At 43.5% G+C, this 13,405-nt stretch overlaps 1 protein-coding gene across 9 annotated transcripts in view; it reads right to left on the reverse strand.

Moving 5' to 3' along the window:
* The window catches only part of ARSG (arylsulfatase G), a 105,856-nt gene that overhangs the window by 60,319 nt on the left and 32,132 nt on the right, over positions 1–13,405 (reverse strand). For 7 of the 9 annotated variants that reach the window (XM_077328364.1, XM_077328359.1, XM_077328363.1 and 4 more), the window contains exon 2: positions 9,907–10,277. The exons of 1 other annotated variant lie outside the window; for it this stretch is intronic. In XM_077328364.1, the coding sequence (XP_077184479.1) occupies positions 9,907–10,130 (224 nt within the window). In that variant the 5' untranslated portion in view covers positions 10,131–10,277. Of the gene's footprint in view, positions 1–4,544; positions 4,742–9,906; positions 10,278–13,405 lie in introns of those variants that run through there. One more of the 9 variants, XM_077328365.1, reaches the window with a different exon arrangement.

Raw genomic sequence — 13,405 nt, forward strand, 5'->3', positions numbered from 1 at the left:
AACTTGGCACAACACAGGTGAAACGTGAGTGAAAACAGATGTGAGAGTGAGAAGAGAATCTGTCAATGCCACGAATGTCCCTCTCTTGAAATTTCTCTACTAAGGGATATTTCTAGCCTGATGGGAATGTTCTAGGCTCCTTCTGCAAGCAGAGTCCCAACCAGATTTCTCAAACGAGGGTGAAAGTAGCATGTGTTTCCTTATTGACTTTGAGATGTACAGAAGAAACACATATGTCACTGGGCTTGTGAATGGAAACGCCATAAAATCCCATAAAAAAACCTAAACCAGCATTAACTCCCAAGGCAGTAAGATGGAAAGGTCCTCCTACCCTTCTTCAGGTACTTCCCTGTGTTTGATCAAGGATACACCCCAAGAATTCCAAACTTCCCCAGTGTGTGGGGATTCAATTTAGAGTGGGAGTTCAGTGTGTATGGAGAAGACTCCCCCCCGTATGCCATTTTCTTGACCTGAAACACTACTTCTCCATTAGGGTGTATAGTATATTGCTACATATCAGTTTCCCCAAAGGAGGAGAACATCTTAAAAATTAGGAAACACAGAAGAGTAGTTCAGTTTTCCCAGATATTATAAGGTAAAGGTAAAGGTATCCCCTGTGCAAGCACCAAGTCATGTCTGACCCTTGGGGTGACGCCCTCCAGCGTTTTCATGGCAGACTCAATACGGGGTGGTTTGCCAGTGCCTTCCCCAGTCATGACCATTTACCCCCCAGCAGCAAGCTGGGTACTCATTTTACCGACCTCGGAAGGATGGAAGGCTGAGTCAACCTTGAGCCGGCTGCTGGGATCGAACTCCCAACCTCATGAGCAAAGCTTTCAGGCGGCTGCCTTACCACTCTGCGCCACAAGAGGCTCCCCAGATATTATACAGCAGACCAAAAGGTACGCTACTTCAGCAAACAAAAATGTTTCAAAGAGAGATGTCAGCAGGAAGCAGAGTTGTTTCAGACCATGTCTGAAGCATACAGAGTTGTTTCAGACCACGAAAATGTTAGAGCAGGCCCCTTCTTCCCATGAAATGTGGGCCAATCCAAATCATGAATCTACATGAATCTAAGAAGCACAGAGCTTCCAGAGCATTACTTGGATATAGCTGGTGAAACCATGTGAGACTGAGTATCTCATATATTTTAAGCTCCAGCCATGTCTATAAAATAATATGCCTCATTAATATTTTTTGTTTACATTCAAATAATATTATGATTTCTTTGGTAGTAATAATTCACAGCAGTTTGTCTTTGAAGAAGATGACTCCCTTTTAAAAAAATGAACTAGAGTCCAACTTTAAAGAAAAAAGGCAAAGAAAAAGAAAAAAGTGGAACCCATTTGAGCAAGGACATTTGTTTATAGCCCTCCTCTTTCATGAAACACAGCTGGCCTGAAGGTACTTTTTCATTAATCACACAGTCAAAGTTTTGCTGTAATCCATGAAACACAAGCTGATTTGCTTCTGAAATTCTCTTGTGTCTTCCCTATGATCTCTAGTGCCTCTTCCTTTGAAGATTTGGCATTTCTTATTCCATATATGGTAAAAGTCTTTGTCATAAGATTTTAAGCATCATTTTATTTACTTGAAAAGTTAATACAATGGTCCAATAGTTGCTGCAGCCTTTGACTTCTCCCTTTTGAGGGGGATGTAAATCAAACATTTCTGGTCTTCCGGGCCATTGTTTTTTTCCATATTTGTTGGTACAATCTTGTTAAGAATTTAATGGACTGTTTATAGGGATGGAATAGCACTATCTACTGGTCATTCATTTATCCCAACTCCTTCAGTGCAGCTCTCACTTCACTTTCTAAAATACTGCTGAACTTATCTATAACTGATGTTTGTTGAGTGATCTTCTGTGCTGGCACACATGAGACTGAGGAATGCTACAGATTTTGAGAGCTTTCTCATTTTAAAGAGTGCTCCCCTTCCAGAGAAAAGGGGGGAGCAGTCTTGCCTCAGTCTTCCTTCAGCCAGCATTAGGAAATGGCCCTGCACTGGCTGCCCCAAGTCATGCCTGAGTGGCTTGATATAGTACCTGACACAGCCCTTCCCTCCTTGGGACAAAGGCAGAGAATAACTGCAGCGTCACTAAGCAATGGAGACGAAGTTGTTATCAGATTAGTAGGTGAGCAAGCAACATTACAAAACAGCATGGTCAGCGTTCTTCAGTCAAGGCAGGCAGAGTTCACAGAGTTGTGTAGCAGTTCAGAGGTCACATCAGACAGCAGGCAGAAATCAAGCAGAATACTTAAACAGGTCCAAAGGTCAGGGCAGGCTGAATTCCAGAGGAGGCAAAGCAAATCAATTTGACATTTGGAAGGTAGCTGGGCAGGGATCCAGGTGGTGTGCACAACAGCAGTCTCACTTATTGCACCTAGGCTTGGCTCATGGTGCCCTGGGTACAAATAGGTGTATCTGAACAGTAAACACTGATCCTGTAATGGCTTGACTCAGAGGGTCCTTGTTCCTCAATCCTCATCCTGAGAGCACTCAGCTACTTCTTCTAGTCTCCTGCCATAACAGGTGGCTAGCTTGGCACTCCTCCTGTAACTCAGGTCTCACCTTTGCTTCTGTCTCCTTTTGTTCGCGAGGCTCACTGATCTCTTGTGTCTCTATCCTTACCATGGCCTAGTTCCTAGCTGTTTTTTTTATTATTTTGCCCTGAGACTGCTTCCTCTGTCCCATTGTCAGACCCTATGGGTTAACTCATGACAGGGCCTGAACAAAGAGCAGCCCATAGCAGAGAAAGGAGGGAGGGACGTTTGCCTGCACAGAACACCAATGAACAAACATCAGTTACATGCAAATGAAACTATGTTTTTGGACTTATGGCTTCTGAGCAGTCCCATGTGAGAAGATAGCAAACTCACTTACTGAGAAGAAGGGAGTGGGCTTGTTGGTGAAAGACCAGCTTGGGCAGAAATGACAGACTAGGCCTTAGGACTACAGTGACAGGATAGAACTTGAGGTATTGCGGGGGGGGGGGTCACACCTGAGGGCTCCTAGCTTGCTAACTCAGCGAGTTAATATGATCACTCCAGGAATGCTGTCTTGTATGATATAAAGTATAAGGAGTGGTAAGCTAACAGTTCAAAGGTTTACTAAGTAGGCTGGATAAAACCAGGGATAAACTCTATGGGTGGGTAGATTCTAGGAACAGACTGAGAAGCCCCTTAAGGAACCTCTTAGACTGAGAAGTGAAGCCTTCACAACCATCAGTCCTGTTGTGATAAGCAGAAACTCATAACAAGCATAATCTTACAGATGACACTGAAAGCCCTTTATCATTGAGGGAAAGGATGTAATCAAAATTAACTGATAATGTGCGGGGGGGGGCTGTAACTCATGCAGAAATATGCCATTTTGATCTACAAGTACTGGACTTCAGGATTGCCTCTATGACCTGTGATACCCTAGCAGAGTACACTGGCCTTACGGGATCAGCCTGTCAGATACAATGAATGGATGTCATAGTGCACCACTGAACCATGTTGAAGGAGACTGAACTCTGAAGGGAGGATGATGTGTATCCCCTGAGACAGTTCCCACATCCTCCCAGGCAAAGAGGAGGCAATCAGGATATAATTTTTGCTTTAATCCTCAAGACCACCCTGTGGAAGATAGAGAAAGTCATCAGGTAGAGAAAAGCGGCATATAAAAACCAACTCTCCTTCTCCTTCTCCTCCTCCTCCCTTGCAGACCAGAGGCCCCTAATGGAAAAGTCCTTGTAGTGAGTCCCCCAGTTTATAAAAGAGGTGTCAGAAAAGAACTGGGGGCCATTCCGCACTAGTTCAAAATTGCACAATGGTTGTAAATTTAGGATGCTTTAGGATGCTTACAGCTGATCCTGCGTTGAGCAGGGGGTTGGACTAGATGGCCTGTATGGCCCCTTCCAACTCTATGATTCTATGATTCAATTGAAATCACTACTAATTTGCAGTTATGCACAACGTCGTTGACAATCTGCCACACTCCTGAAACCGATCCGCAAAAAGCACTTCGTTGTAGCGCTTTCAGGGAAATCCCAAAAAGTGGATTCACCCTCCGGAAAGCGCTACACTCTTGCAACCAATCTGCAACACTAGCGGGAAAGTTCTGTGCGTTACCATTGTTGCAGTTTCTGCCAAGTCCCCCCTCCCCCTGGCTCTCTCCTCTGATCTTCCGGTGAAGCGATCGCCATTTTTTTTTTCTCGGAGTGAGCGGAGATCAACGCACCGGCGAGCCTTCGTTTACCCAGCGAGGCTTCCCCGGCTGCAGTCCCTCCCCAGAGCTGTTTTAAGTCACCAAGCACCAAGCACCACACAGCCCCATTTGCTGGTTTATTTTCCCTTTATTTTTCACTTTATTTTCGGCCGAAAATCGCGCCCGTGCGGGGGGGGGGGTGTTTCACTCGGGGGGAACGTGGCAACGATGAAACGGCAGCTCAAACACCACCTGCTAGCTAAATTGGTCTCTCCTGCTAGCTAGATTGGTCTCTCCATTGCAACGAATCAACGCAGATTCTTGGCAACGTGGTTTTTTTTTTAACTTGCCTTAAAGGGAAAGAGGCTTTTCGGGAGCATGATAACGGCCGCCCATTGGCTGCTCGTTTGATTGACAGCCAGGGGCGGGACAAAGCTCGGCAATATCGCTTCCTGGCTAGTGTTTTTTGCCCGGAAACCTGTGGGAAACGATAGAAACGCAACTTGATTCCACTACAAAGGCAGGTATGCATAACGACGAATTCCACTATTTAAAATGGCGTTTTTTCATTCTGCAACCAATTTGCAACATAGATCCTGGTGCGGAATGGCCCTGGCTGTCATAGCCACAGAGCCCAGTCCAAGTCCCTCTGGATAAATTGCCCCCATCTGCCCACCAAAGTAGAGACCAGGACACTGTTCTGGGAATAGAAAACTTTGAAGGCCTACAAGGACTTTGAAAACCCTGTTGAACAAGCTCTGAAGGTCCCTCATTCTGAGCCTACCATATGACACAATGTCTGTGGATGCAGCTAGCATGCCTAGCAACTTCTGAACATCCAATGACTTTTAGTAGCAGTTGGCTGAAAATCATGCCACCATAGTCTGAAGAGCCTGAACACTGTTTAGGGTAAAGAAGCCTTTGCTATGGATGGAATTCAATGTGGCTCCAGTTAAATGCATCCACTGTGAATGGGAGAGGTGGAATTATGCTGGTTGATTAAGAGGCCTAAATTGAATAGGGTTTTGATGGCCATATACATTAATGACTGTAGCTACATAAAGTCTGTCATCTAATCAGAGTTGTGTATGAACCATCAGCATACATTTTGTCAAGACCCTGCAGCATGCAACAAAGAATGTGAGGTTCCACACTGCAAACTGAGGAATTTCCTGGTTTCTCATGGATGGTTGTGATGGCGTGTCAGGTAGCTTTGTGGAAATGCACAAACCACATGCCTGGGTGTAAAAAGGGGAGAACATCTTGCAGAGAAAACGTCCTAAATTTGGAATGAAACTGAAACATCTGAATCAACTTTTACTAGTTCCAATTCAGCCAAATCCAGAAAGTACCATTTTTCTGTGCATATGCCACTCCCCCTACTCCATCCCCCATCTTGCCAGGTATGAGAGAGAATCTCCACTGCCTGAGAAAGCGGGGGAGACATTTAAGGGGCATACCAAGCAGTTAATCATGACAGATCAGCTGTTTAGCACACTCTTCCCCCCCCTCATGTTTTCTCAGGCAGTGCCTAAGAAGGTGGGGGGGGGCGGCATTTAAAGAGCACATCAAGCAGCTGATCATGACAGAGCAGCTGTCTGACATGCTCTCTTCCCCCCACCCCTAACCTTTCCTTTAAACTAGCCAAATCGTGGTCAAGTCACTAAAACACATTCAGATACCACTGATTTGACCAGTTTAAAGTATAGGGAAGGGCAATTTGGCTTGGATAGGTCCAAAAAGTACTCAAATCAGCATTGAATCCTCACTGAATCACCCATCCCTAATGCTGGGCACTCACTAATGGGGAGGTGGATGATTGCCAAGAACTTGATCCAGGTCACATTTGGCAACCAATGCAACTGCCTCAGTACCAGCTGGATATGGGCCCTCCAAGGTGTTCCAGTGAGGAACCTAGCAGCTGTATTTTGTACCAGCTGCAATTTCTGTGTCAAGGACAAGGGAAGGCCCGTGTAGAGTGAGCTACAGAAATCAATCCTGGAGGTGACCATTGCATGGATAACTGCGGCTGGGTACTCCAGAGACAGATAGGGTACTAGTAGTCTCACCTGGCAAAGGTAGAAAAACACCAGGTGAGCTAATTTCATGACTTGCGCCTCCTTTGAAAGGGAGGCATCAAGGATCACACCCTGGTTCCTAGCATAAAGTGAGATGTTAAACGGCACCCCAGCCCAGCTGGGCAGACACACTTCTTGATTGGCCTCCTTCCTTTCCAGCTACAGGACCTCCATCTGGGGGGGGGGGTGAGTTTCAGGGGACTCTGCTTAAGCCATCCAGCTATGTCTTCCAATCATCGGGTGAATGTTTCCAAGGAGGAACTTGGGCGGCCATTCAGGAGATAAAGCTGGGTTTCATCTACATACTGATGACAACACAGCCTAAAACTCCGGACCAGCTGGGCCAGAGGACAAATAAAGATGTTGAAAAGCATGGGAGAAAGAACCAACCCCTGTGCAACTCCACATGGGAGTTGAAAGGGACGTGATAACTCTTCCCCCACTGCAACCCTCTGTGTCCGGTTCTGAAGGAAGCCAGCTTGTCTGGAAGTGGAGGGATAGAAGTCTAATAAATATAAATAAAGGAAGGAAGGAAGGAAGGAAGGAAGGAAGGAAGGAAGGAAGGAAGGAAGGAAGGAAGGAAGGAAGGAAGGAAGGAAGGAAGGAAGGAAGGAAGGAAGGAAGGAAGGATATTAGCCACTGGAGGGCTGTCCTATGTATCCCAGCCCTGGCAAGATGGTGGGCTCATAGCTCATGGTCAACCATGTCAACCACAGCTGACAGGTCTAACATGAGAGTAGCTGAACCGCTCCTATCCAGCTGGTGCTGGAGGTCATGTGTCAGAGTGATCAACACCATCTCCACCCTGTGGCCAGGACAGAAGTCTGACTGGTATGGATCCTCAGGAGGATCTCTTCCCCCCCCCCCCCCGCCCCGCTCCGCTCTAGAAACAATGCCTATTTGCAGATCAATGGTGCCCCTAAGAATGTTACTAATTTTATCACCCCTTAAGTGCTTCTTCCTTCCCACCATGCCTATGGAAATCCATTAGTGATGATTAGCATACTACCGCACCCATTCATTTCCCATCCTCTAATCCCAGGACGATCAAAGCACCAGTTGCATTTTTGTCTTATTTAAGTGATGTAACCATGTCTTTGTCTTTTTCCCTGGGAAACTCATTTGTCTTTTTGCCTAGGAAATTCATTAATGGCCTACCCAGGATAATCCTGGGAAACCATGGGGCCTCACCAAATGTTTTGTCCAAGACTATATCAAATGTTGCTTTATTATACACATATCCAATCTCATCAAGCACTTTGCTTTAGGGCAGGGGTAGTCAAACTGCGGCCCTCCAGATGTCCATGGACTGCAATTCCCAGGAGCCCCTGCCAGCGAATGCTGGCAGGGGCTCCTGGGAATTGTAGTCCATGGACATCTGGAGGGCCGCAGTTTGACTACCCCTGCTTTAGGGGATATAGCATATAATTTAGCCTCTGGATATTTAAGGCACACACCAGAGCCCCTCTGTGTGTTGATGTGTTCTTCATCTCTTCCAGAAATAATAGCCATTTCTCTGGACTTCGGCATGCCAAGAAGGTAGGTATACTTTTCTTTTCCTCCTTATACTTCCCTATTCCACCATCTCACCTCTGTTTCTTTTTCTTGGATGAATACTTAGCTTAATTGTGTGCAACTGTGCTAGTTTTTTTTTAAACTTGTTTTTCAATAAAAATAATTTTCATTTTATTTCAAACTGGTCACTATGTGAGTTTCTAAGGCAGCCTTTGGCAACTTTTTTACCACTGAGAAACCCCTGAAACATTTGTCAGGCTTCAGGAAACCCCAGAATTGCAGAATTTGGCTGGGATGCATATAGTTGGGGTTTATGGTTGGGGAGCATATGGCTGGTGATCTTGCAGAATATGGTTGGGTAGAACAGCTGTGTACAATTCCACGGAGAGCCCCTCCCCTTCCCACCCCCTCCAGTCCGATCATTGGTCATTTTGGGGAGGGTAGGTGACTATATATGATCATATCATCCAATAAATGTTTAGCAAATCTAAATATATATATATATATATATATATATATATATATATATATATAAATGAATTAACTCCCACCCATTCAGGAAACCTTTCCAGTGCCATCAAGAAACGCCAGAATCTCATAAAGCCTTGATTGAGAAAACGGGCTTCAACCTTGGCATTCACAAGTAGAGAATCCTGTTGTTACCCTTCTCGCCAGCTTTAATCCTCAATTTATATTCTAATTTGGGTAACAGGTGGAATGAAGATACTACATTCATGATAAAAATGCGCATCATATGTAATTAGTCCCTATCACTGCTATTATCTCAGCTCCTGTCTGGGCAGGTTTTATAAGCTAGTTCTAACATCTTTTGAGTATATAAAAACTCTTCATGATATTATAGGCGTTCACCATTCTCAAAACACAACCAATAACTAATAGGGAGAATTACTATATTTTTAACAAAACTTTTTTAGAAAGCATTTTTCTGGAGCCAGTTACAATTTTAAGCAGGGGAAAAAAATGGCACTTGAGATTCTTAGAAAAACAACAAAGAAAAATCTATCCACACATTTTTATCCTCTTCCTTCTCCTCCAAGGAGCTCATGGCTTGCAAGAGGAGTAGCAACATGATTCTCCATCTGTGTACACCCGGGTTCTTCCCTTAGAAACTCGCACAGAGTCTGGTTTGGAATAAAATGAACATATTTTTTATTGAAAAAACAAATTAAAAATAAAACTAGCATAATTGCACACAACTTAAGCTAAGCATTCACAGAAAGAAAATACATAGGTGGGATGGTAAGTAGAGTCTGGGGGGGGGGGAGAAAAGTCTAGCTACCTTCACAATGTACAGAAGTCCACAATAAAATGGCTAGTGTTTCTGGAAGAGATGAAGAGCACATACGCATGTAATTCTCCACCACTGTATTCTCATAACACCCATTTAGGGTGAGGGTGACTTTTCCAAGATCCAGCAAGCATCATCGTTGAACAGGAATATGAACTCACATTTCTATTATTATTATTATTATTTAATTTTTAGACCGCCCTTCTCCAAATAGGTCTCAGGGCGGTTTACAACATAAATAGTTAAAACACAATAAAATCTCCATAAAAACCCCAATTAACATCAACAACAAGTTACATATAACATATAAGCGGTGGTGGTCACAATTCTGATCTTAGTTACCTGACTTCCCCCCAAGTTCAGCCTGGTGGGAAGAATAATATTCAGAAGAGGGTGGTACCAATACAGTAGATCTAACAATGATCTCGATGTTAGAGATCTCAATATTGGAGGGGATCTTCTGATGGATTTGTGGGAGAGCTGCCCTGGCCTCAACCATATGCCTGGCGGAAGAGCTCCGTCTTACAGGCCCTGCGGAAAGCTGGTAGATTCTAGTTTGACATACAAATTTTAAGTTATTTATTTCAATATACAATCAGCTCAAAAATATACCGCTATTCTATATTGCCTGTATGATACCAATCTATTAAAGAATGCTCATATAAATGGCATTGTTATGCTCTTCTAATCTGACTGCGTATCTGCCATCAGGGCAGTGAGGGTAGATGCAATTTATGTCCCTTCACAATTCTACTTTCCAAATCAATGGGAACTGGGAAAATAGATACTAGGTGTTAGGTTGAAGCTTACCTCATTCCTTCCATTGCCATCTTATCCAAGTTAGGAGTGTCTTTTCGTTTGTCCCAGTTGATGCCAAGGTCTCCCCATCCAATATCATCTGCTAAAATTATTATGAAATTTGTTTTGGGTGAGTGGGATTCTTTACCATCCAAAGAGATGCCTGGATGGTGACAGGAGTAGAGTCCAACAAGGCAGGTGACCAAAACCAACACTTTAACGAAGAGAATCCCCATGGCATCAAAAATGTTCTTCTAACAGACATGGCATGAATGTTGAAGGTTAGCTTGAAAATATCCTCATAATCATGATCAAAATCCCTTGGTCTTGGCCTCTTCAGAAATAGCACAAAACTTCATAACTCTCAGAGTGTCTCTACTTTTCTGCAGAAAAGAAAATCAGAAACAGATATGGGAAAAATATAGAGATAGTCACAAGACAATATCATCTACATAGGATGTCTTGTGGGGTTTTGTGTCACAGCACCTTGAAGACAGAACTCTCCTGGCACCTTTTTGTAATCTTCTTTGAAGACTTAGGCTTTAGTTGGCAAAGGTTTGTTCTGGAATGCAAATTCCATTTAATTTTGCAGGTGTTTGTTCCAAATATAAGTAGAATTATGTGATTCTCACTTCAACTTTGTGTATTTATTATTTCAACTTCTACACTGCCACTCCCAAACCAGTTGTCTTGGGATGGTTTACAGTCTTATAAACATACAATCACAGAAATAAAATCACAAAAAAACTCAGAAGAGATATATATTAAAACCATTTGCACAACAGCTCTAGTCAGCACCCAGATTCTTTGGGATAGTTCTGTTGGAGAATTGTCATGATTATTTCAGATGGAGAAAGGAAGGAAGGTGGTGGCACAATGAGAGGCCTGAGTGTGGACTATGATGTTTTTCACTGGCCTCAACCATGGGCCCCATCAGGGCTGTGATCCCATCTTGGAGCTGATTCCACCAAGCTGGGACCAGGACCAAGAGGATCCCTCAGATATGCAGGGCCTGTACAATACCAATACCTTGAACTTGATCCAGAATTCAACTGGAAGCTACTGCAGATGCTGAAGGATTGTCCTTATATGGGTTCTCTATGCTGTTTGTGTAAGAACTCAGGTAGCTGTAGTTTCTGGATCAGATACAAGGCAAGGCCAGCATAGAGTGAGTTACAGTAGTCCAGTCTGGAGGTGTCCGTCACATGGATCATCATGCCAGGTGTTCCAGAGCCAAGTAAAACATCAGCTGTACTACCATTGCAAGTCACTGGGAGACTTTGGGTCCAGCAGAGCATTCAGGAATCCTCCTGGATCCATAGGTCTCCCTGGGCGGACATAAATGCCCCCTCCACCTATGAAAGGAGGAGGTGTAATCTGTTGTCAAGCCTTTAGAGCATAGGGGTCTGTCCATGGTACTGCATTTCTCACTATCAGATCCACCTCTAAACCTACACCAAAGATCATATCCAGGGTGTGGCCTGCTTGATGAGCACTTGTAACAAACTGCATGAGTCCCATTGTGGCCATGGATACCACCAGGTCCAGGCCTGAACCAAAGGCAGGCACATCTGTGTGTATGATAAAATCCCACAAGATGATGAGTCTTAGGTACTGTAGCGCCCACACAGCTGCCTCCAGCAGGCTTGACAGGACATCTGCTACTGCATTAGGCAGCCAGATGGCCAAGCTCTCAACCAAGTCCCACCCCAGGCCAACATATTCATTACCCAGGATTGTTGTGGCAGATAGCCACCCCTTTACCCTGCAGTGAGGTCCAAGATACAGAACTAAGAAACCTGAGTGTGGGGACTTATTTAAGAGGAACCATTTCAACCTCCTTCATCTAGGTCTTAGTCACATGTGCCAGATCCACCTCATGCATCAATGTCAGAGTCGGTTTACAGCCCTTAGCCTCACCCCCTTTTGAGCTGGGTTGGAGCAAGTTTATCTGTATTTCATGTGGGCCTGGAAAGTCCAGTCATGCTCACTATTCAGACACTCATATCTAAACCTCCTTCTACTGTTAAATATCCTCCTACTGCCAAATCTGCCATACATTCAGATGCTAGGGGACCACATCCATCCCTTTCTCCAAATTCACATCTTCAGCAACCTTAAGATCAGATCACTATCTATTCCTAAATCAAATCAATATCTGTTAGTCAACTCCCAATTCTTCTCTACCAATTCTTCCTTCTACATTATTTCCCTTCTATTTCCTGGTTTCTAATCCTTGTGTCCACCTATTTCGATCTATTTCCTTCTCCCATTATTAGCCCATCATTTTAAAATCATTCTCTGATCTAACTTTCTAAACAGTACTTTCTCCACAATCCTATCTCCTTAGTCCTTCTCCAATTTACACAGCCTGTCTATCACCTCTCCACTCCAACTCTGTCCTAATCTCTTATTCTAATTCCACCTCAAGAATTGACTTAATCTTCTTAAATTACATAACAATTTAAAATAATTCTACAAGAATTCTTGGACATCTAATTTATCTAATCTAATGCCACTCTTGATCTCCCTTAGCAGGTTTCTCAATTATAGGTCAATAAAAATCAACAATAGGGATTCTACAATTTACTCCTTAGGTGCTGGAGGTAAGTTAAGTCTTTAAAGGTGTGTTGCACTTTGTCTATTAATGCTGTTCCTCAAAACTATGGCAACAATGTCTGATATTCTTGATGTCATCTTTTTTTTACCTTTATGATTATAAAAACAACAAGAAATCAGAATCGGGGTTATAACTGATAAAAGTCATGCCTGAACTCTCCTCTATTTAGAGTAGATGTTGATTTGACAGGTAATTTCATCTACATCTCCAGCATGACTGAAGACAGGACTTGCACAAAATAGAGCAGGTCTTTAGTCTTTGTGTAGATACCCTATGGGCAAGCAAACTCAGTAAATATTATTTTCAACAATTTACAAAGGCTAGCACACAATAGCCATTTCAGTTTAGATACATGTGTCTTAAGTATTCATGGTGAAGAAACAGCATCATTCACTAGGAACCAAGCTGAGTATAAAAATCCAACTTTTACTGTGCACATTAATTAATAACTCAGAGATAACTGGGGGGCTATGGCTCAGTGGGAGAGCATCTGCTTAGCATGCAAAAGGTCTCAGGTTCAATCCCTGGCATGAAGAACCTAAAAAGGTCAGCACAAAGGAAGTGAACTTAAGCCTATACAGGGTGAAACACAATTTTAAAAATATAGTACCAGCATTTATTAACCCAGTTAAAAACCCAGGGCTTTTAGCATAGCCTCAATAAAATCATCCATACATACACTGAACAGCTTTGCAACTGCAATGTTATCCACAGTGACCTGCCTATATACAGAGACAGTTACAGAAAAGATGTGCTCCCAGGAGGAAAGCAGCAGACTTCTTCCCAGGGGAGGGGGCTACAAATAATCCAGAATGTTTAATTGGTTTTAGTGAAGTAATAGGTATTTTGTGAACAGTGTCAGGCAGTAGATTGCCTCCCTCCCTGGAAACC

This window comes from Paroedura picta, chromosome 3 (genome assembly GCF_049243985.1).
Source record: "Paroedura picta isolate Pp20150507F chromosome 3, Ppicta_v3.0, whole genome shotgun sequence".
Lineage (NCBI taxonomy): Eukaryota > Metazoa > Chordata > Lepidosauria > Squamata > Gekkonidae > Paroedura > Paroedura picta.